The sequence below is a fragment of the Ambystoma mexicanum genome, chromosome 4q (assembly GCF_040938575.1).
Source record: "Ambystoma mexicanum isolate Mex_15411 chromosome 4q, UKY_AmexF1_1, whole genome shotgun sequence".
NCBI lineage: Eukaryota > Metazoa > Chordata > Amphibia > Caudata > Ambystomatidae > Ambystoma > Ambystoma mexicanum.
The window spans coordinates 249,938,512-249,963,195 of record NC_090928.1 but is presented as its reverse complement, the minus strand read 5'-3'; the positions used below and the strand labels follow the sequence as shown (position 1 = coordinate 249,963,195).

The 24,684-nt window shown below is 48.1% G+C and overlaps 1 protein-coding gene across 4 annotated transcripts in view; it reads right to left on the bottom strand.

The window, feature by feature from the left end:
* HNRNPLL (heterogeneous nuclear ribonucleoprotein L like) overlaps positions 1–24,684 on the bottom strand; it is a 649,202-nt gene that overhangs the window by 274,888 nt on the left and 349,630 nt on the right. For all 4 annotated transcript variants that reach the window (XM_069607810.1, XM_069607812.1, XM_069607811.1 and 1 more), the window contains one exon: positions 21,491–21,728. In XM_069607810.1, coding sequence (XP_069463911.1) covers positions 21,491–21,721 — 231 coding nt within the window. In that variant the 5' untranslated portion in view covers positions 21,722–21,728. The remainder of the gene's footprint in view (positions 1–21,490; positions 21,729–24,684) is intronic.

Sequence of the window (24,684 nt, the reverse complement as noted above, 5' to 3'; positions counted from 1 at the left end):
AGTCGGCGATGGTGTTTTTTATCCCTGCCAGATGAAACGGCACCAGAAAAATCCCTTGGGCGACGGCCCAATGCCACAGGTCCTGCGCCTCCTTGGACAGCGCTGGGGACCTGGTTCCGCCCTGTTTCCTGATGTAAAACATGGTGGTGGTGTTGTCGGTGAAGATCCTCACCACCTTGCCCTTGAGGGACGGAAGGAAGGACCTGAGGGCCCAAAACACTGCACGGAGCTCCAGGACGTTGATATGCAGGGACTTCTCCGTCGGGAGCCAGAGTCCCCTTGCGTGCAGATTTTCGGTGTGCGCTCCCCACCCTTCCAGGGAGGCATCCGTGGTCACAGTCTCCTGGTGGGCTGGGGTCTGGAAGTCCATGCCCGCCGTCAGATGCGCGCGGGTGCCCCACCACCGTATCGCTCGTCGGAAGCTCTCGTCGAGCTTGATCCTTTCCTCGAAGCTGCCCGTCGTCTGGATCCAGCGCGCATCCAGGAATTCTTGCAACGGGCGCATCCGGAGCCTGCACATGGGAATGAGGTAGATGCAGGAAGACATCATCCCGAGGAGGGACTTGATGGACCTCACTTTGGCCGCGTCGGCCACCAACATCCGTTGCACCTTGCCCAAGATGGTCCTGGTCCTCTCCTCCGACGGGGAGGCCAGAAGGGACACTGTGTCGAGCCTCGCTCCCAGAAACAGTGCGACTTGCGCGGGCACCAGGTGGGATTTGGCGTAGTTCACGGAGAATCCCAGGTCCGTGAGGAGTTGGACGGTCCTTGCCGTGTGGACCACGGCGAGCTCCCTCGTCTTGGCGCGGATGAGCCAGTCGTCCAGGTAGGGGTAGACGTGAATCCCCGGTGCGAGGCACTTGGTGAATACCCTGGGTGCCGACCGTAGTCCGAAGGGAAGGGCTTTGAACTGGTAATGACGCCCTTGGACCACGAACCTGAGGAATTTTCGGTGCACCTTTAGGATGGGAATGTGGAAGTAGGCATCCTCCAAATCCAACGACGATAGGAAGTCTCCTTCCTCCAGCTGACCCAGGACGTGCTGGAGGGTGACCATCCGGAACTTCTGCGCCTTGATGAACTTGTTCAGACGTCGCAGGTCTAGGATGGGGCGCCATCCTCCCGTCTTCTTCACGAGGAAGTATCTCGAGTAGACTCCGGAGCCCCGAAGCCTCTTTGGGACGAGTTCGATGGCGCCCTTCCTGAGCATCGCCTTTACCTCCAGGAGAAGTTGAGGGACGTGAAGTTCTTTCCTGGCCACGGGGGGGACGCGCGGGCACCTTCTTTGAAACTCGAGCGCGTGGCCCCGGGCCAGGGCGTCCAGCACCCAACGGTCGGTGGAGATGGACTCCCACACGCTGACGAAGCCCGCCAGCCGGCCTCCCACCGGGGTGCTTCGGTGGGGGCCCGACCCCACGGCCGGTTCAATCCTGCTTGGACGCGGCCTTGCCGCCTTGACCTCCTTGGCGACGACGGCGGGGTCCGCTAGACTTGCCTCGTCCTCTGTAGGCCTCTTGCGACGACGAGCGGGCCGCTTGACGGTAGGAAGCGAAACCGCCGCCGGAACCTTTGGAGGCGCCCTTGCCTCCGCTGCTCCGAAAGGGCGTCCGTCGTTGCTGCAGAACTCCAAGGGCCCGGGCCGTCTCAGTATCCGCTTTGATGGCCTGAAGGGAATCGTCCACTGTCTTCCCAAACAGGTTGTTCCCGTCGAAGGGCATGTCCAGGACTCTGGTCTGGACGTCCTGCCGGAAGTCCGTAGCTTTGAGCCATCCACGACGTCGAAGGCAAACGCCGTTGCCCAGCTGGCGGAACCCAGTGTCGGCGATGTCCGTCGCCACGGTGATGGCGTGGTCCGAGGCCACCTCACCTTCCTGCAGGATCTCCAGGGCCTCCGCCCTCTTGTCGTCCGGCAGAAAATCCAGCAGGGGAGCTATCTTGTACCAGAGCTCCCTGTCGTAGCGAGCCACGATAGCCAAGGCGTTGGCCGCTTTAATCGTCGTCGCTGCCGACTAGATGACTCTACGTCCCATAGCATCCAATTTCTTTCCCTCGCCGTCCGGCGGGGAAGTCGATGTGGAGGTCGCACCCCCCCCCCCGCTTTCTTCCTGGCTGCCGCGGAGACGACGGAATCCGGGGTAGGCTGCGCCCGGAGGCACAGGGGGGCCGTGTCCGGGACCCGGTACTTTTTCTCGTACCGGTCTCTTCTAGCTGGCGTCGTGGAAGGGTTCTTGAGGAGGGAAAGGCCCTCATCCCAAATGTCGTCCAACAGAGGCACTGCGAGGACCGTCTTCCTCTTGGCCTCGCGCCGCTGATAAAGGAAGCCTTCCTTTTTCTTCTCCTCAGGGCAGAGTTGGAAAAGCTCGGAAGCCCTGGAGATCATGGAGTGGAAAGATCCGATCTCGTCGGGCGGAGAAGCCCTGGCGGGAGGCGACGACGGAATATCCTCGTCGTATGCCTCGTCGTCCGTACCCGTCGCTGCCGTGTCAGTCCCCGTATCATCCCCTCGGGTGGACGGGGAGGAGGGCTGGACGGGGCGCGACGGTTGAAAAGGAGGTGGTGGATGGATCCTTCTTTTCTTGGTAGGGGGAACACCAGAAGGTCCCGGTTCTGGATCCCCCGACGGGAGAGGTTCCTCCGTCGGTAACGGTAGCCTCGTCCTTATCTCGGAGCATAAGGACTGTATGGCCAACAAAATGGCCGCCGAGTTGTCTTGCGGCGCTGGCAGAGGGGAATCCGAAGGGCGAGCAGGGGCCCCGTCGGTATCCTCGTCGTCGTCACCTGCGTCGGGGTCCATTCCGACGGGCTGGCCTTCTTCCACGCCTAGGCCGTGGCTTAAGACCTCGATCAGCTCCTCTTCTGAGGTTGAGGCCGAATCTACGACGACGCCCTGCCCCCCCTTCTTCTTCCCCACGGAGGGTTTCACGGGGGTCCTATCGATGGGCACAAAAGAAGACTCCCTCCGAGGAGGCAGGGAGATTCTGGGCCCTGAGGTCGCCACCACTGGTGCAGCCACCACAGGCTGAGCCAGGGCCGCCGCGACCGTTTCGATAGAGGGCTTGGTCGGATGGATCAAGGCCTTCACCACCTTAGGTGCGCTCACCGCCTTATCCTTGAGGGAGGGGGCACTGCCACGCTCCTCCTCTGCCTTAGAGCTCGACCGGGGCCTCTCCAGGAGCTTCGCCGGGTGCTCGGCCTTCCTCTTACCCGACCTAGAGCGTTGGCTCGTGGTTGATGGTGCCGGGGAGGGTGCGCCCTGCCTGGCGCCCGTAGAGCCCGACCGTTCGGCGCTCCCGGTGCCAGCGGACTCGCGGTGCTTGGCCTTATGTTGGGCCCCCGTCGCCGGGGCGCCCTCAAAGGTCTTAGAAGACCGCTCGGATTTCTTCTTCTTCTCGCCAGACGGGCTCTTACCCTCCAGCCAGTTGGCGAGACGTTGATGGCGGTCCTTCATGGTCCGTTCCGACATGTTGCCGCAAAACGCACAGTCCTTCTCCACGTGCGTCTTGTCCTCATGAAGGCAGTAAAGGCAGAAAGAGTGTTCGTCCTCCTTAAAGACGTTCTGCAGCTGGCATCCAGGGCAGACCCTGAACAGCTTTCCGGGCGTCGAGCTTCCCTTCTCCTGGGCCATCTCCGAGACCGGGCCTGAGAAGCTTCTGGAGTCCTCCGAAGTGTAGCTCGACGAAATCTTCACCCTTGAGGGGCACAGATGAATCCGACACGGGTCCCCGTTGATCGGATGTAGGATCGGTGGAGCTTGAGGCTCTTTTGACCGAAAGAATCGAAGTTTTTTGTGAAAAAGCGCGAAAAATAGCACTAACGCTCGAGAGCAATAGCACGAGGATCCCAACACATGAACGTGCGGTAAAAATCTGACGATGGCTGCCAGAGGCGGTGCTTAGGTAGAGGGCAGTCATTGGCTGTGGTCAGTATGACGCAGAGACCAGTGATTGGTTATTACTACGAAAGACAGATCAGAAACGAAACTGATACTGGTTTTTTCTTTACCGAGGATTCCCAGCCTGACGACGGGGAATATTCATGAGCATGTGAATCCATGCCAGACCCCATGCTGGAGAAACTAGTGACTCTGGAAACTTCCTGCAGGAGTCCAAAAAAATACAAAACAAAATAGAGACTGGCTAATTCTTTAAGACAAATTATCCATTTAAAACTGAACAGAAGACAAAATAAAAAAGGAAAATGTAAATGGTTCTCTGTGTGTAGTAATTGTTCATTTACATAAGACGTTACTAGAGCAAGAGTAATAGAGCACCAATAGTTCTAATCTAGTAGACATTCCCCAAGTAGTCTACGTGAGTATTTTGCTTTTGAGCAAACCTAAGAATTTGCGAAGACATTATTTATTAGAGGGATTTCCCCAGTTCTACCCAATTCAAGAACTTCCTTGGAATTCTGTCCTGTGTTCTGCTGGAGTTTATTCTCCGTTGCTCAGTACATTTTATGGAAGGTTCGTGGCTGCCCCGGCCTATCTGTGAGGTGGTTAAAAAAGCCAAAGTGTGGCAAGAGTTTGTCAAGATGCAGGTGGGAAGAGCCAGGTGATCCTCTTATGTGGTGGATGCAGAAGGGCATTGTGTTACACATTGAGGGGGCTTAGATAGAGAAGGAGGATCCCCCCATTGTTGATTTGAAGGGAGGGATCACAAAGAAGAGTGTCAGTGGCTGATTGCAGGTTACTATTAGGATGTTAACGCAAATTGTGGAGGGCACAGTGGGTGATGCACAAGGCTTTGAAAGTGGCCAGTTGCCCGACAGGGCAAGTGGAGGACACAGAGGGAGGGTGTGATGTTTTCTCTGGGGCCACGGGCTAGGAGGAGCCTAGCTGCAGTGTTTTGGACCCATTGAGGCTTTGAGTGGATATGCAGGGGCGCCTAGGTAAAGGGAATTAGCTTAATCTAGGCAGAGAGGGCGATAGCCATGATTGCTGTGGGTCTAGGATTGTTTGTGGAGGTTTCATTGAGGCCCATTTGTGCTCATTTTCTTTTCAAAACATTTAACCGCAGGTCAAATGTGTGTGGGGGTTTGGATGGCACAACTGCAACATCCCCACAAACACCCCCCCGTACCCCCTCCCCATCATAATTAATTACCCAAACCATACCCCCCACATATACTGGCAAGGAAATGTGTTTAACAAATGCACAAGTGGGCCTCGAGGAAATGTGCCTGCGAACAAATGGGCATGAACGATTGCTGTGACTGAGGGTAGGGGAGTAAGGGAAGATGCGTCTGAGAATGCAGAGTTGTAGATCGCAAGATAGGAAAAATAGGTCTAAATAGCGAGATAGGAAAAATAGGTGAGCCTGAGAAAGGTTAATTGGGAAAAGGATTTGCAGCTCCTGGAGATTTGACAAATACATGGTTTTAGAAATTGTTGGGGTGACCAAGTAGCAGCAACATGGGCGTCCCTAGAGGGGGGAAATGTCCTCTATGGCAAATAACTCTTCAGGAGTCTTAAAGGTGCTCTTTTTACCAGCACACAATCACATCACCTTCTTAGTTTACTTAGCATGTGTTCTTTTTCTGGGCTGAAGCAGGCACAATGGGAATAGGTGGGTTGTATTGTATTGTTGTAGTCCTTTATATAGTGCCATTTCCCATTTGTATGTCCTCAAAGCACTGTGGTAGGAAAGCCCCCAGGGACTGAAGAGGAGGCTTAAGATGCATGTGTGCATTTGGCCACATTAGTACTTGGGAGGGCTGGCTATGCCAAGCACGTGGGTGGGTGCTGATGGAGGTCACGGCAGCGTGCTAGTGCAAGGGACTTGCTATGTACCCAGCTAGACCACATTTGTTGTAGGTTATCGCTGTATTCTAATGGCAAATCACGAATAGCATTGGGGTGGAGGACATTCATGCCAAAAGCAGGCTTCCCACATGCTGGGCACATCGTTTTCTAAATGTGCAGCTTACACTTCAAAGAAACTGAATGTACAAACTGACACATGCTTCTAAAAATGTAGATTCACTAGTTTTCTTTAAAATGTGTGGATATTGTAGCGGAGCCAGGAGCTACCAGAGATGCTCCTTTAAATGCGTGTCCTTTATTTTCATGTGTTCTTAGGCTTGTTGATCGTTAATGTCCCATTTACATTTGTCAGGTCTGGGTTAGGTCATTCGTCGTTCTAATATAGTTCTAATTATTTTATGATTCACAATTGTAATTTTGGTCAAGATTGGGGACAAGTTGGTTGGGCCTAAGCAAATGTGCATCAGAATGAGATTTTACCAATCCATCATGGTGGAGAGGGAGCTTGACGCCGATTGGTGCAGAGATGGGTCCTGTTGTCCTTTATTGTCCACTGAAGATCAGGAAGGTCCCGTTTTATGTAAGCTCCTCTGTTAAGGCCTAGTGACAAGGTAACTGAATTAAGAACCAAAGTAAGAAGATTCATTTGACTGGATCCTGCGTGGGACAAGTCAAGCCATTTTAAGTTGGTGGGAGCGCAGAGTTTCTTTAAACACCAGCAAAGAAAATGTGCCTTATGAAAAGATACATTTTTTGTAACAGTAAAATAAGCTAGTTTAGGTATTAAGTTAAGGTTCTCTAGTTTTGCAAGCTCCGTTTGAGGAAACGGACCAGTGCGATCTCGCGAAGAGAAGAGTGAGAAGAGTCAAACATGCACGCCTCACAGAAACCCAGTGCGTGTTTCATGAAAGGAAAATATACATTCAGATTTGTTATCCTGTAACAGGAGTCCAAGTCCTTTGGATAAATAACTCTGGTTAATGCTTTAAAACTGTTAGAGTGTTTCCGGTGAGTAGATTTATCTTATAAAGTTCCTCTATGCGTGCATGCTCGAGAATGAAACTGCTACGTTTCGCCTCTTAGTTCTGCCCGACAATTGCCCAGCGTGCATGCATGGAAGGCGTAAAATATTGTCTTCCCTTTTAGTTACAGAGCAGTCTAGGTCTAGTGCGCATGCGCCTTACGCGGACAATAGTGTTTTTCCAGCAATAAATTAACAGAGGTTTTAAAAGTCAGCGTGCAGATAAGAGGGAGAAACTGTAGCGCTTCTCTATTTCTCTGTGCAATTAAGACTATAACCAGAGTATAAGTGTGTACCGCTAACTGGAGACGTGAGGGTTCTTTCAAGTTAGTTCATGCTGTTCTTCTAAAGTACAAGTGCTTCCACCTCAGTTCTTGATGGACAATTACCAGCAAGTTCAATTTTGAAAGGAGCTCAAAAGGTTGGTTTTCAAGTTTAGAGACCAGACATAAGTCCTCCAAAGCTAAGCAACCAAAGTTCAACTCATCTTGAGAAAATATTATGGAAAGATATCACAAGAAAGGTTTGTGGAAGGAAACGGCAAATCTACTTGTAAGGATTCTTCAGACGTTTATTAACTATTTTTAAATCCTCCATGCTGCTCTTAGAGGATAAGAGGTATAACTAATTCTTGGGATTGGAAGGACGAAGGAATGTAGAATGATAATCGGTTTTCTGACATCTTGCAGATTGCGGTCTTTAACAGAAGACCTGAATCTGTGTTTTTTTTATTTTCTCCACTTCCCCTTTCCCCTCGAGAAGTGAGGATTTCAGCTGGTTCTTAAAATTCAGTTGTTGACCACACTTTTCTGGGGGACTGTGGGGTGTGTGCAGGTTCCGGGGACAAGAGCCTGCAGGACCGGACAACATGTTTGGAAGGCACAAGTTGGCATTAGGAGCTAGAAGTAGTTCCTGGTAGCTGTTTGTTTGAAGTTAACCAGGCGCCGCTAGGCTAGAAACGTGAGCTGAATAGCTCCCCTCAATTTCGAACCCTGCGATTCTTGTGCCTCTGCGTTTTATCACAGGAGATGGTATTTGCTGGTCAACTGTGTAATTGCAAGTAAATGCCTTTAGCGTGCTGAGGGGAGAATCAGAAAACTGAGCTGTGCCTTCATGGGGACGAGCTATGATTCACTATGGAGGCACAAATTCCTCCACCCTCATTCCAAACCCTTGCCTAACCAAATGCATTTAATAGCACTTGTTTTAATAAGGAATTGCAAATAGCCATAAAATGTAATATTTCAGCAAAAGTCCCTTAACCTGTTGAACTACCCTGGTAGCTTTCTACAGAACCCTGATTTAGCTAATAACCACCGCAGTTCATGTACAGGACTTTACAACTATTTAATCTCCAGCCACTGCACAAAGATTCATTTAGGATGCCCAGCCATAAACTGAAAACATTCTATGCGCGAATGTGAGATTCCTGCAACCATTGCTTAAGAACTAAGGAAAACCACAGAAAGGATTTCTCTACCTTTCCCCCTGTAGTCGGTGCCGATGGGCGATATTTCATCTGTTAAATGGACTGCCTTTGGCTATCATTTGAAACTGAGGTATGCGTGATCTCTTCTGTTACACTGACTGTTTTTATACTACATATTATTTAAAGGTGAGCGGTCTACCACCTCCAACTATGCATTTTTGGAAGCTCTGCTGGGAAGGATTTGATTTGAGAATTATAATGCGCAGGTCCGTAAGGAACCAAGCAGAGACTATCTAGGCACAGGCGTTTTAAAACGGGCACAGAACTGAAGGGAACAAATCCTTCAGGGGAGAAATAATTTTCCATAAATCAGTGGGCAGCGAGTTCCAAGGTCACGGACCGCCAATAGAAAAAGTTCTGTCTCCACGGTGCACAAAGTTAGAAGAGGGTACAGAAAAGATATTGCCCGACGGACTGAAGTGTGCAGGAAAAGCAGTAGAGAGATTTTTGATGCAAGTTAGCCGGGTGCTGTGCCATGAATGCACTTAAAGATCAGAGGATTTTTATAAGAAACCTCTGGAGACAGCGCCTTGCATGGCACATCGGGCATGCAGGCTGGGGTACTGCAGCTCTGAATGTGTAAGGGGGCACTGTGCCTCACGGCACATTCAGAGCTGCTGGGGCATTCTCCATGTGGTGCTCCGGCTCCTACATGCATGTGCAGTAACCAGGAAGCTCTCCGTTCTTCCTGGTTTATGTTGCATGTGAGCCAGACAGCCATCGCAGGATCCTGTCCTGATAGCAGGAGAGCAGATTCTGCAACAGAACTACAGGCAAGAAAAGAAATTGTGTGCCACGGTGTGCATTTGTAGCAACGAATGTATGTTTGGGTGCGTGCTTGAATAAAAGTGCATGTTGTGTGGGTGAAAGTGTGTGTCATGAGAAAGTTATGAATGCTGTTCATGTGTATGGGTGCACGAGTGAATGGGCATGGTTAGTAGTGTGAAAAAAGCTCCCCCTTCTGCTGCATCCCTCAATCAGACGGGTGAGAGGGCCTCTGACTTGTGGACAGGGGGCCCCTAAATCAGCAGCCCTTTCTCCAACACAGTGAGCGCACTTCTGGCAGTGTGGTTGTCATGTTTCCCTTCACGAACAAGCTAGGAAAGGTACCAGGCAGCTCAGGGCAGATGTGAAATGCAAGAAGCAAGCTGGATTTTAGAAACGTCTTTTATTTATTCTGAAGGTTTCCATTGGGATTTCCTTAACATGTACACTATAGGATACAGGTGTTGTACTAGTTCATGATGGGGCCCGCAATTCGATTGTTTCAACTGCTTCTGTGAGGTAGTTTGGAACCTTGGGAGAGGTTCTAAACTGCCATTCATTCAGACTACCAGCAGAGAAGGTCACAGTTATTTAAGCTCAGAAAATAAATACATACACACTCATTCTAAAGAAACTTGTGAACACAGAGTCAATCTAAGAAACGCAGTGGAACCAAAGAAGGCGGCACAGACAATCTCGCCAACCAGAAGCCAAGTGAAGAATCTTGTCAATAGCAAAAGAGTATGAGAGATGTGTAAATATTCATGTTAGTCATTCAGTTCATGTACTTGGTGTGAAAGAGAGCCAGTGAATGCCAAGGAATATTTTGGCTTTGTAGCCTTGCGCGGATGTTAATAGAAGGTTTCAAGCACGAGTGGCCACAGTTCTAAAACTACTAACTTTGAAGACGTTATGTATACTGCGCGCGTATATACTACAGACGTCTTATGTGCTCTAAAAGTCTAAAGTACTAACACGACAAGGCTTGCGTGATGCACGCGCACCAATTATTCACTTTTTGGGCGCGAGGCAGCTGAGCCATAGTACTTTTTGAACTCTTGTTGAATTCTCAATGCGCACAAACGCTGCAAGGCCTTAAGAGAAAAGGACCCAACATACACAAACGTAGCATGCGCGGCACATCAGAACTTTTAGGAAGCGTTGTTACGGGCTGTGAATTTCCCTCATATGAAGCCGTGGCATATCCTGGGTTTACTTTAACTGTGTGAGGAACTTTAAAAGGCAGCACAGTGCGAGGGAATTACACCATTGAAGAAAACCAAAAGCTAAGTGACTCTTTTAGACAATACAGCTGGGTTTACAGTGGCAATTTGAAGAAGAACAAAAAGACTCTGCGGTTTATATACCGTTTAGTTTGAAAACAAAAAGTTCAAGTTATTCAATGTAGAGATTCTGGCATGAAATCTTTCAGAAAACAAGGTGGGGGAGGAGTTCAATGTGAGGAAAGTTTCCAGTTAAACCAAGTTCTTGAAGTAGCAAGGAGACAAGCACATCAGAAAAGCTCTGAGTAAGAGAAGACATGTTATGAATCAAAGATAATAGCTTTTCAGTAGAAAGCAAAGGCTTTCAGATAAAACTCGGAAATATTACAAATCACATTAGAAAGACAGGAAGGATAAGTTGGGATAACCGATCGTCACCCACCCAGCTCCCTCTACAGCTTCCTCTCTCTCCACCACTACCCCCTTCCGCCCCAACCCCGAGACCAACCTCGCCTGTCGATGTGAACTGCATCCTATTTAATGCCCGATCCGTAGCAAAAAACAGATTCTCCATCTTTGACCTCCTCACCTGATAATCCAGACCTGGTTTTCATCACCGAAACTTGGTTCTCCGACGACCTCGCTCCAATCGCCAGTGAAGCCTTCCCTCTCTTACTACTCCCTCATCCCACTGAACCGTCCCTCTAGAGGAGGGGGAGTCGCATTCGTCTACAAGTCTCTCTTCCACGCCTCAATCATCGACAACCAACCTTCCATTCCTTCCTGCGAATCACTCCTCGTTAAACTATCCCGCTCCCCGCCGCTCTCGCACAGCTTCCTAATAATCTACAGGCCCCCAGGCTACGATAGACAATTCGCAAACAACCTCTGCGACTCAATTGCCACCCTTCAACTAAACCATCCCAACCTCACCCTTCTTGGAGACTTCAACATATGGCTCGACATCCCCACCAACCCTATGACACACTCTCTGGTTGACGGTTTAGACGCAATTAACCTCCAACCCCACATAAATGGCCCGACTCACTATAAATGACATACTCTTGATGCCATCTTTAGCTCCAACACCCGGATTCATTTAAACCCACCCACCCCCATCATCTGGTCCGATCACTTCATTCTCTCTTTCGCCATTCACTCACCCGACCCCACTCCCGTACTCTAATCTGAACCACCAAATCTACGCAAATGCTGGAAAAAACGAATAATCGTCCCGGACCTAGCCGAGACACTCCTCCAATCTCCACCACCTACCTGCCAACTGACTAAACAACTAACCCCGGATGTCTTTGACTCATGGCTCAACGCATCTCTGATGCGACTCACACCCCCTTGTAAACCGTCATCCCGCCATGGCCTTTTCCCCAGATGGCTCACTTCTGAGTTGAAGACCACTAAACAACTATATAAATACCTAGAAAGCAAATGGCAGAAAGACAAAACCAAGGAGAACAGGGCCATCTTGGCCCGACACCTATCAGTACAAGGCCAAAATCCGGAAAGCAAAAAAAGCCCACTACAACTCCCGAATCCTAAACTGCAAAAACCCAAGCAAGGAACTCCACAAAATCATCTCTGAATTCACCAAACCGGCTTGCACTGCGACCGTCCCGACCCCCTCACAATCACTGTGCGACTCACTCTCCCTCCACTTTTACACCACGGCTTTCGAAAGAACAAATACTCTAGCCACCAAACTGGCTCTTACATCCACCAGGCAATACTCGCCCCCCCCCCCTTAGCGGCCAGCCCACCAGCTGCGACCACTACGCAACCACATTCGAATCCTTTAGTCCAATCTCACCAGAACAATTTCTCAAACTTCCAACTGCCCGCAAACCATCTGGCTCCCCGCTGGACCCCTGCCCGGCCACAACCCTCCCTTTCCTCTGGTATCTTTCCGGACTCATTCAAAACGGTTCATGTCAAACCACCAATTAAAAAACCTTCCCTCGACCCTCTCCAGCCCAAAAACTACTGCCCCATCTCAAACACCAGATTCCTTGCAAAACTCACTGACCGAACCGCCTACTGCCAACTAAATGCCTTTGTAGAAGCCAACAATCCCCTAGACCCTGCACAATCAGGTTTCAGAGCCCGTCACGGAACCAAAACCACCCTAACCTCAATCTGGATGACCTTAAAATGATGGCAGACTCCGCGGGATGCGCAGCACTAATCCTTCTTGACCTATCCGCCGCCTTTGACACAATCACTCAATCCTCCGAGACCGCCTCCACTCCCTAGGAATTCGTGGAACCGCTCTTAAATGGATAGCTTCATTCCTCAAAGATAGGTACCAAATATCGATACTCTCCACCAATACCTCCCAAGCCAGACCAGTCGACACAGGAGTCCCACAAGGAGCATGCCTATCTGCCCTCCTGTTCAATCTCTACTTGATCACCCTCCCTCCAATAGCTCGTTCACACAACATCCTTTGTTACTACACTGACGACACTCAACTAATTCTAAAACTAATGAACTCAAATCCCAACTCCCGACCTGACCTGGCCTACTGCCTCCTCGACATAGAACTCTGGATGACCCAAAGCCACCTCTTATTAAACCCCTCCAAAACGGAAATCATGGTATATGGCAACTCCGAGCTTCTTCCACAACCACTACCCTGGCGACCTGCCATGGCCAGCTCACCAACCCCCTGCAAATCAGTGAAAAATCTTGGATGCATCCTTGACTCTGACGTAACACTCTCGCGCCAAGTCAACGTCTCAAAATCCTGCCACTACCACCTTAAAACCCTTAGGCGCATCTTTCCATATCTCTCCTTTCCTAACAGACTCTCCGCGGTCCAATCAATCGTTATGTCAAGACTGGACTATGCAAACCCCCTATACCTCGGAATCCACGCATACCAACTGAATAAACTCCAAAGGGCACAAAACGCAGCAGCCAAATTGCTACTTGCGCTCGGCCCAAGAGACCACATCTCCCCAGCCCTTAAGACGCTGCACTGGCTTCCAGTAGCCCGAAGGGTGACTTTCAAAACATTATGCATCTCCCATCGAGCACTGCATAAAACCGGACCTCAATATCTTCAAGACAAACTAAAACCCTATCACCCCCCTCGCACCCAAAGATCAAGCTCAGCCGGCCTCCTAGTCATACCTAAGACAAACTCAGTCAGATTAGGCGGATCATCATTCTCATCCTTGGCCCCCACCCTGTGGAACTCACTCCCACCCCACATCCGCCAAACTGAGGATTTAACATCTTTCCGCAAACTGCTGAAAACCTGGCTCTTCCCCTAAAACCAACCGGTAACCAAAATAACCCAAACAGACAAATAGCATCTGAACGACACCAACCCAACAAACTACCTGAGGCGAGAAATGGACAGCTAATAACCCCGAATATAAACTAGAAAGACAAACAGAATTAAACAAGTAGAACAAAACAGTGAAGTGGATAATAAGAATAAATCATAGGGAAACAGTAAGGAGTTGTAAACTGCTGAAATGCACATAATGCATGAGGAGGGAACGAAGTGAATGGCGTCGATGAAATAGAATGGATGAAGCGTGTTGAACAGATGAATGCACTGAATGAAAGAATGCATGAGTGGAAGAACAGATGACTATATAGATTGAATAAGTGTGAAAATCGAATGATTATGTACATCGGATAAGTGTATAGAATGGATGAACATGTTAAGCGGCTGAGTGTGTGTTAGGGAGACTTCTCTCTTTAGGCTGAATTTCCTAACCTAGTGAGTCCCCCAGCAGCTTTGCTGGATTTCTGGAGTTTGTTTTTTTCTCCTGCCAAGAGTGAGACTCTTTCTACCACTCTTGGACATGATTTATGGTGTTCCTTTGACTGTTTGTGTTTTATGGGCTATGGGGTCCTTTACCCCATAGGGCCTCATGTGTTTATGTGTGTTACACAGCACCCTCCGTGCAGTGACACAGGGGTGTCATAGTGACACCCCACCATAGACTCCATAACCTGGGACTGACTACTGTCTCCCAGAGCATGTAAAGTCACCATTTGCTTTACTAGTCCCAAATTATGTACAGAAACCAGTAGAAACGTACTGGTCGGGGCAATTCGATTGCCCCGGGGTCTGTTAGTCGAGGGGGCACGTTTCCGTCCCCCCTGATCGAGTTTTGGCTGGCGGCAGTGGATACTACTTTTTATATTCGACCGCGAATATATCCCTATGGGATTTTCCCATTGTTCGAGGCTACCAACTTTAATTATTTAATTCTCATAGCCTCGAACATACCGCTGGTTTATTTATTAATTCGCCGGTTGGTTATTTTTTGCCAGGACTCGATTCTAAAATGGCGTTTGTGTTCTCTTCTATGACTCCAACCCAAGTCGAGCCCGTTGTTCCACTTTTTGGCGGGCTTCTCCACAAAAGCCTCCAAAAGTGGTGCCACTCTGTCTGGGTACCACAGGGGGTGTGGGGGGGGGGGGGCTTTTAGGCTCCCTGGACTGGGTTACCTTGGCAACTCAAGTCGCACTCTTGTGTGATTGGCCCAGATGGTGAGCCGGCCGGCTCACCACTTAGCATGTTTGATTGACAGCTAGGCTGAGTGAATGGGGGTGTGCTGCATAAAAGCAGGGCTTTGGGGACTGGAACTTCAGAAGTCGCCACAGGACCCCAGAATCCGACAAGGGAGAAGCTGAGCCGACCTACCACAACGACACCACCGGTGGAGCCCTGCGGAACCGACTCACCACTTCCCAACGACAGAAGATCTCCCTGCTGGAGAGGCTTCTTCCCCTGACTGGTGGGCACAACCAGTTTACCTTCTTTTCCTCGCATCCCAGGACGTCTTGTGGTCGAATTGCCCGTGCCAAGCACCCCGGCAACCGGATAACCACTTACCACTGGACCGCGAATAAAAGGACCGCTCGTTTTACCTGAGAACTCCGCGGCTGGTTTCTTCTCTGGCAGTGCAACGGACTCCTGTCTTCCTCCCTGACGAGATCCCCTCTTCCCCCGGACGAAGCACCAACTTACATCCGCTGCCAGGGACAACTGCCCCCGCTGGAGTATTCTCACCACTTTAAGGTACCGTGTCAGCCAGGCCTCCCTTTCTAAAAAGATTGCTACAAGGTAATAATAATCCCTTAACCTTCTGGACTGGGCTGGCCGCCTTGACCATCTAACTGGTCCCTTTCTTTGGTCCAACTCTTTCTGAACCTTTTCAAGACTTGCGTGAACCTCAACCATGTGACCTTGGACACATTTCGTTCTGATCCTCTTAAAGTGGATCCGGCCTTCTGAACTCTAACTTCACGGTTTTACTTTGCCTTCCTCTCTTGTTGTGTTCTTGTGGAAGTGTTGGGATCTGTTTCAAATTATACTCTGCTTTTCTCTCCCTTTTTAAAACGAATTATTAGAATGCCATCTGCGTTAAGCGCTCACCGCTGTCTGAAAATAAGTGAGGCTTTACTTAAGAATTGTCTAATATTCTTTTAAGGGAGTGCATATCTTTTAGTGACCGTGTTTTTGAACTGCTTAACATTAGTGCCTGTGTGTTTTACTAGATGTGGTTTTAAATATATAATTATATCTCTTTTACACCAAGCTCTGGTCAGTGTTTACTTGTTCTACTGTGTTCTTTTGACCTATTGTGAATACTCTGTATACTGCCTAACTCTTCTTGAGGGAAGTCTGACTGCTGAGCCACAGCTACCAAGTGAATCTGTGTGGTACAGACTGCTACCAAGTGGGTTTACTGCCAAACGCATGTAGTCTTAAATCTTTTGCAGTGGTCCCAGAGAGAACTGCACAGGTTTCTGCCTAACAGTGTGTGGAGTGGTTGAGTGTAAACAGCTGAATGCACTGAGTGGAAGAATGATTGAGTGGAGGAACAGATGACTACATAGATCGAATGAGTGTGTAAATTGAATGAGTATGTAGATCGGAAGGTATAGAATGGATGAACATGTTAAGCGGATGAGTGTGAAGAGTGTTTGGGTATGTAGATCGGACGAGCGCGTATGGCGGATGAGGGTATAAATACAGAGAAGCGAATGTAGAACTGATGATTGTACAGAACGTATGAGCGTGTAGAGTGAAGGAGCGTGTAGAGCGGATGAGGTTATAGAGCAGATGAGTGTAGAGAGCAGATGAATTTATAGAACAGGATTACTGCGTATCAGCGAATGACTAAGGGGCTGATGAGTGAATATTAATGTTGAATGCGGGGAAAGCATGAGTGCATAGAGCGGATGAGTACGGGGAGCGGAGGAATACGGGGAGCGGAGGAATACGGGGAGCTGTTGAGCGAAGATGAGTGAAGCGAGCGAATGAGTGCGGGAGCGGACAAGTTGAATGCGTAGAAAACACGAGCGCATAGAGCAGATGAGTACATAGAGCGGATGACGATAGAGCGGGTGAGTCGGGGGAGCGGGTGACTGCGCACGATGGATGAATGCGAAATACAAGCGCAGACAGGGTGCATGCGTGGGGCAGTTAGCAGTGCATGCGTGGGGCAGTCAGGAGCGCGCGGGGCGGACTGGAATGCATGAGTGCGTCGAGCAGACCTGAGTGCGCAGCGCTGTCGGGGACGCATGGAATGAACAAAAGTCCGTAGAACGGACTGGAGCGCATAGAACTGCGCGAAGTACATAGTATGGTCTGGAATGCAGGAAACGTTTGAAAGAGCATGTAACCCATCATATCACACCCCACGCTTACTCTCTTCTTTACACTACAACTCAACTAGAACAAAGAGATACTATGACACCATTCGGTATAACTGTTTTCATACCAACACCTCCCGCTCACTCCCCACCATTCTAAGGAAACATTGCTGGTTACAAACCCCCCAGCCAGGCGTTCTCCTCAGGCCTAACGCAGCCACAGTCGGTCTGGATAAATCCTGCCAGAATGAACACATACCCCTGATCTCAACCACCACACCTACCGCTAAGAAGCAGCTATTTCACGTATACCACACCAGCTGCACACATACTCGGTGGGCACACGCGCCGTTGACTCTCCCTACTGACCTGAACTTTGGTTCCCAAGGGCGTTCAACCTACTAGCGCCTTCAGACCATACCAATGGTATATAAGGCGCTATATATGTGCAAAATAACATAACATAAGTAACCTTTTGTATGTTCTTTCCAAAGGTCTTAACGAGTCATCAAAGTCAATTGCAAGGCACCTCAGGACAACAAGCAGCAACTGTTTTTTTTATTTTATCCACTTCCCCTTTCCTCTCTGAATGGTCAGCTCTGCAATTTTAAGTTTAAGGCTTGCAGAGTGGGTGAATCTAGGTGGTCTGAGAGGCCATCGTCAGCTGCTGCAGGAAATAAGAACTGGGACCCGATAGTCCTGTGGTAGACATTTTTTACTGGGCATCAATGTTAAAGCAAACCAGGTTTACTTTTACCATGATGTCCAATGAAAAATGCAATGCATACTGGCTAGAGAAATGCAGTCACGCAACAACACTCATGTTCACATGGTGGGTGTTACGCAGCCAAACCCACCTGCACTGATGCAGCAATCTGGTCACGTTTTCTTCCTCTGCATGTCACTTTTTACTGGGCATCGTGGTTAAAGCAAAAATAATAGTTGTTATATGGCTAGACAGCCATACATTGCTGAAGCTAGTCTGAATAGATTTGCAAACTGCAGCATGGCATTTTTTAACTGAAAAAGCCACGAAGAGCATGTTCTTATATAGTCCTTCTAGTATGTATTGATGCAGCATGCATGGACGCATGGGCACAAGTGGCATGGAAATGGTTTTCATACTGGCAATGTATTTTATACTGTCTACAAAGTTATCCTGAAAAGCAATTGGAAAATGTTGTGCCCTGTTGGTGAGTTGAATCTTTTAGATATGTTACCCCACAAAACCAGATGTAAACTGTGGCTTTTGACCTAATTTTTTAAAACGCACTAACCATTATTTGAAAAATATTCCTCTGTGGCGGAAACCACCTCAAACTCCCCTTGGCTGGTGTGAGCTCCCTCACTACACTCGATCGTGTAAGCATTTTTGGGGGATCAATTTGCACCCCTCCAATTAAAGTCACCAGCCGCTACAAGACTACCACAGTTGGGGATGCACTACATGAGACCAATTTACATTAGGTTACCTTTGCACTAGTCTGTGTAATAATAACAGTCACATAAGCACTTAAGATATCCAACATTAAGCACTAGATACAAACATGATATTAAGCTTGAAATAATGACCCAGGGTTAGATGGAACATGGTTATGGGTTATCGGATTAAAGCACTGAGTGGGCCTGTTGAGGAGAATTCTCATGTATGCGCCAATTCCCTTCAACCCTAGAGACCCCCAGCTCTGTTTGCTAGACTGGAGGCCTTTTTAATTTTAACCCTGTAGTGAGTGAGACCTTTTGCTCACTCACTCATGTGCTTTGACCCAATTTGGATAATGCGTTTCCTTTGTTTTTGGAGTCTGACAAACTCCATAGGCATCTACTTTTTGAATGTACCTTTAGTGCAGTGTCACAGAGAAATCCTTTAGTGAACTACTGTTCCCAAGAATACTACTTACCCTTTTCTCTTTGTAGGTCCAGCACACACCATCTAATGTGGAGTGCTGGGAGGTGTCTTATTAGCCCCTTATCCTACCTACTCATGTAACATTTTTATGTTGCCCTAACTACTAACGGCTGGTGGCAGTGGTTTAATTTACCTCCCATTGTGCTTTTCTACCGCAGGCTGAACCCTCAGATGCGGTATAGCACTCATGGGTGACCATTTTGTCAAAATGGCCCTTGTCTTTTTTGCCATTTTCTGTTTGCGAGGTCTTTCTTGCGTTTTACACTGCGTGCCAAGACAGGTTTCAGCCCCTTTTTGGTTTTGCCTTTGGCAGGCTTCAGTCCTGAAACCCGCCTCTGGCTCCAGTGTGTCCGGAGGGCAGGAAGAGAGGGAGGTTCCCGAAACTCCCCTGTCCTTTATCTCTAGGAGTGCCTGCACCCAGTCCTGATTGGCTGGCTGACTGTCCTTTCAGAACAGCCACCCTGCTGTGTGATTGACACATAGGCTGTGCATGAATGGGAGAAACCTGCTTAAAAAGGTGAGGGTTTTGGGACTAGAGGCAGAGTCGACCACTGGGAAGAACACCTGACGAAGAAACCGTGAACGAAGCTTGCTGCATCCTCCTGGACCTTTGAATTGCCCGGTGAAGCACTGCTGCTGTGCTGAACTTTCTGATCGACAAGAAAAGCTACGGAAGGGACAACCGCTTCCCTTGGGTTGGTGGGGCCAACTGACCCAGAGACTAACTCACTGGACCAGCTCCCCCAGACTGGCTGTACTTCTTTGCTGCTGCAGGAACCGAGTCGAGTGCCAGGGGTTGAGAAATCCGTAGCCAAGAACGTCTGCAATCCGACCAGAAGCTCCAGGAGTCTAAGGACCCTGCAGAAGCAGGACAACCAGAGCTCGAGTCCCCTCACCAGAGTGCAGGACTCAAGGAGTGAAGGAAGCCCAACCGGTATCCAAGAGCTGCGGTGGTGCCGTTTACTGCATGCTGAAACCACGAAGTGCCACTGATCTGAAAAGAGCCCGCAGCTGCCGACGACCTCCAAATTGCTGTAGCAGGAGTCCTCTCCCTCTTGTCCCCACGACGGAGGCTCAGGAACCCATTGTCAGCATTGCTGCAACAGGACAGAATACAGCTGGACCCCTCTTCTTCAAACCAGAGGTACTGTTCTGACTTAGGGCACTTACCTCAGTGTCTTTAGCTTTGCTATTCTCAGTGGAGACTTGCAGTGGCTACTTTGTTGATTTCTGTAACAGCTTGTGACCCTACAAGTGAAAAGCTCTCCAACTGTGTGCAAGATTTGTATTAACTACGAAGTGCCTCAGCTCCATAGACTGTGCTCCAATTGACTTTGGCTGGCCTGGCTCCCTGCACACTCTTCTAGTCCATTGACTGAGACTTTCTGTCCCTCAGAGGTGAGGACTTGTGTTTAGACTGTTATTGCTGGGAAAGGTTTTGTCTAGACTTCACAGGAAGATTTAAGTATACTCACACATCCTGAAAACCTGTTTAACCTTTTTCCTTCCTTTATGCAACCTCAGAATCTGCAAAGTGTACTGGTGATATATAAGGTGTAGGAAGTGTATAAAAAGCATATCTTAAGAGTATCCACTAAACGTATGCCGATTCTGGCAAAGTAATTTAAAATATATTTAATTGTTACAAATCTTGCCCTTTTTAAAGAACGCCTATTTAAAAATTGATGTTAAATATCCATTTACAACTGAAACCTTAAGTATAAGTGTTACTTGGCTACCTGCATTTGCCAATGTCATTTCTACAGCTCACAATTACCCCCCCTCGTCCCCCTTAAGATAGGCTTGGCTGCTCAGTCACACTACCGACTTGTGTAGTACAGCCCTATACCAAAAGGTGGGTTACCTAATACCAAGTCGACAAGTGTTGTATAGTCTCACAAAGTGTTATGTCACTACAACAATTCTTGCCTAACAGGGCCCTTTAAGACAATCGAAATCATGTTGAAGTTGTAATATGCAATTATGGCTGGGTGACTTTTAGGGTGGTGTGGGTTGGACTTTGAAGGTACTTGATGAAAGGGAAGAATGGAGGACGATTGAAGACTTGTGTAATATTCCATTAATTGTTTTAAAGCTAGAAATGATAACATGTTTTTTTGTTAGAAAAGCACATAGTAAAAAACACTTGCAACACAAAACGCCTTAAGACTTTTTAGGACGTTTTGCAACGTTTGAACAGGAGTTACCTTTTTAAGATAAACTTGTTTGAAAGTATCACAGTACGGGGTTCAAAAACAAAAATGGGAAGCCTGCATTTTGTAGTAATCCTTTACAACACTAGCCTGATCTCCACCTGTGCCAGTGCCTAGAGAAGTTCTCCCCAACCCCCAAACTATCCCAATGACAAGTATGCTGCGATATAGTACTTGTACAAATTTGCCATTTTAAGTGCCCACAAAACAAGTTAAAACTTCGCTACAACACTGTCTTTGCATCATTACTTAGCTTTCATTGAATAGAAACACAGTGCTCAATCGTACTGTTAAATAATCCATTGCTATAATCCAAAAGCCCACAGAGATATTACATTTTAACACCCATGCAAGATCATGCAGGAGTATAAGTCTCAATAGACAGTATGCCAACACAAAAAGTAGCCATTGTCTTATGTGAAGAAGCTTGGCCCAACCGTTCTCCATTACTGGAAGAAACGTACCACTGTTATCGGATAGAGGGGATTCTGGATGGATAAAAGAAGAACTTTGTTGGCTCCCGAAGGGTCGTCTGTATTTGCAGGGCGGGTGATCCGTTTACTTGTAGAAAAGTTGAAGTAGGCCTGTTGCCCCGCTATAAGCACTGCTTCAGTAGCTGCAAAGTTAACACATGCCTGGGAGGACTCTGTGTTTTCAAATTCCACTAGAGCTTGGCGCTTGAATGGCATCATCATAACGTAGCTGGAAAAGAGGAGGCGGGAGAGGGACACACAATTTAATTTATTTTCAAGATAACCCTGTCAGTGTAAAAGCTATATCAATCCCTCATCACACCTCCAAGTAATTGGACAAGATGATATGCACAAATACAGTCCAATATAATACCTTACATAGCAAAATGTAGTTACCTTCAGATGTAAGTGTGAAGTATCTTTAATAACATTCTGAAGTTGGTTTGTACATTAACTTTCACACCAAAGCCCCCCCGTTTCCGAAATGTCGCTTTGTCCGTTTTGTTCCAAACACAAAAATTTGCTGTCAACTAGGTGGAAAAGACGACCGAAAATGCATTTTTCTAATGTAGATATTAATAAGACATTTCTGCACTCTTTGTGGAAGTCCTGTGACAAGAATATTTTAAGATTTACTAAACTAAAAAACTCCTAAAAATGCTTTACTGATCCACAAGGTAGTCGTTTAACCGCAACAAGAATATATAAAAGCAAGAATGTATATACTAGCACATTTATGCTTCAAGTCATCCATCGTTCTAAACATTTTTCACGAAGCAAACTTGACAGAAAGGACCTTCTAAACCCCATTTCTAAGTTTCAGTAATAGAAAAACACACCTTATTATATCGCCATTTAGTAGATTGCCCAAATCTCCAAGCGGTTATTGTCGGATGAACAGTGAAGACTGCACTCAAGGGTTCTAGGTGATTGAATAATGAAGTCTGCACGCAAAAAAGATTGATGCGGCCTTCAATATTGGGAATTACTACTATTTCGGGAGGCCTTCAACCACCCCCAAAACCCCTAATCACGAACACCCCACCACACTAATTCAGCCCCCCCACCTGGCCCCCGAGCCCTCGTGCCTCTGACATTCACACTCCATTCCCCTGGCCTCAATCACACAAAAACCCTATCACCCACCCACCCACTGTCTCCCTCGCAACACACACTCCTCAACCCCCACGCAAAAACACTTACCTTCTTCCCATCTCCCTCCTTTTGATGCTACAAACATACCCGCCTCAACAGACATCTTCCTCGCCGCAGCTTCCGGCCAGTCAGTCCCTACGTGCACTTGCGCTGCATTGAGGTGCGCCAGTTCAATTTAGAAAGGCTAACCAAGCTCAGCTCGCTAGTACTCTAGATTCCCATCTTTTGCCCATGGCCCCAAAGCAAGACATTTGTGGTGGTAATGGAACCCTCCCTAACGAGCAGCCTTCATGTTAACTGCGTTAATAATTCTATTTAGACACATTCATCCTTATTTCGTGGATGAACATCTAGAGCACCCAATATGAACTGCACTTTTTTTAAAATTTTTTATTTTTACACAGGAGCTCCTGGATACTTTATCATGAATTAAGACCGTTCGAATTTGTGGACCCACATAGGTACCAAGGCACTGCTCCGAGTTCACGCTACACCAATCATCATTTACATTCATTGGTCTTCGAGACTAGAATAAAATTGAAGCTGGTCACTTGAGCTCATAAATACGTATACAAGATTGCTCCCAAGTACTTGGCCTCTCAGATTGTTTTGTATTTATTTATATACAGGAGGAACAATGCTCTTTTGATCACAAAAGAAAGAGCAATAGATAAGAAATCAGATTTCACAGAAGCAGTGAGCTTCTTACAATGGGGCGAGTTTGAGGGGCATTCTGACCAGGTTGTGGAGGGAGTAAATGGAACAGTCACTGGGGACAATACATAAATTAAGGACAATGAACATTGGACATTTTTAAGTCCAAGTAGGCGGTACGGCCTGCTATGCTTGGGATGTGATCATGATGGGTGAAGTGCTGGAGTGGAGGCAGAGGAAGTGAGGGGCAGGGGCAAGTTTGAAGCAAGGGGAAAATGGTAGGCTTTTAGTTTGGTTTTGAACCAATCATGTGGATTACGTCTCGGATGTCCAGGGGAAGAGCATTCCATGCAAGTGTAGCAAGAAGAGAGAAAGAGCGCAAGCCAGAGGAAGCACAGCGAGGAGCCACAAGGGTAATCAAGGAGACAGCGGAGATTACGAGAAGGCTTGCAGAGTTGGATAGAGGATAGATACAGTGGTGCCTTACAATGGGTAGATTTGTGAACCAGGAGACATTTTAATCTGGCCCTGTTTTGCGTCATCAGCCTGGTGACAGTACAAGAAGTAGGTGTGAAGTGATGGAGTTCAAAGAGTCCCGGTAGCTAAATAAATGATCTTGTCAGAGGACAAAGCATAGTTGGGGAGACCAAAGAGGATGCTGGCACAGTATTCTAGTTTAGGAAAGACAAGGGTGGTTTGAGAGATGCTTAACCACCCAGCCGCCCTCTCTATCTTTCTCGCTCTCCTTCTGGCTTGCATCACATTTAGCCCAGTCTTTACTCCCTCCTGAAGACCATCTGAATCCGTGCTGGGCCCTGGACCAGTCTGGCTCTCAGTGTAATAAGTGGGATCTCTTCGAATAGCCCTAATGCCGCTGTTGGCTGCCAGGAAACAGATTCCATTATGGTCGATCAATGCAGCCCTCCTGCAAAGGGGGTGCGTGGGGGGGGGGGGTGGGTAGGTCACAGTGGAACGGGAGGATCTTTCATGGCTGCTGTTCAGAGATTGATCAGTGAACCTTTGCATAAAGGAAATTAGAGCAGCATCTGTCCTATCGCAGAAGTTGAGGTCCTGGGGATGCAGTCACTTGTTTCTCACAAAAGGTAGCAGCTGTGGATGGAGGGATGCTCTCTTCCCACATATTGCCTGATGCGATGGACTGGACCAGAAATCGGCTGTGGATGGGAACACTTATTGCAAGGATATAAATGTGCAGACGCCATGCCGTCCAGACTTCTGATCTTCCAAGCCCTGACTTTGCCTCGTTTGGGCCATGTTTAGCCCTAAAGCCTAGTCCTTTTCTTTCTTGTTGGTCCTCTACAAATCGATCCTCCAGGCATGGCATTCGGCGCTGTGCTTGCCTGCACCCTTCCTCT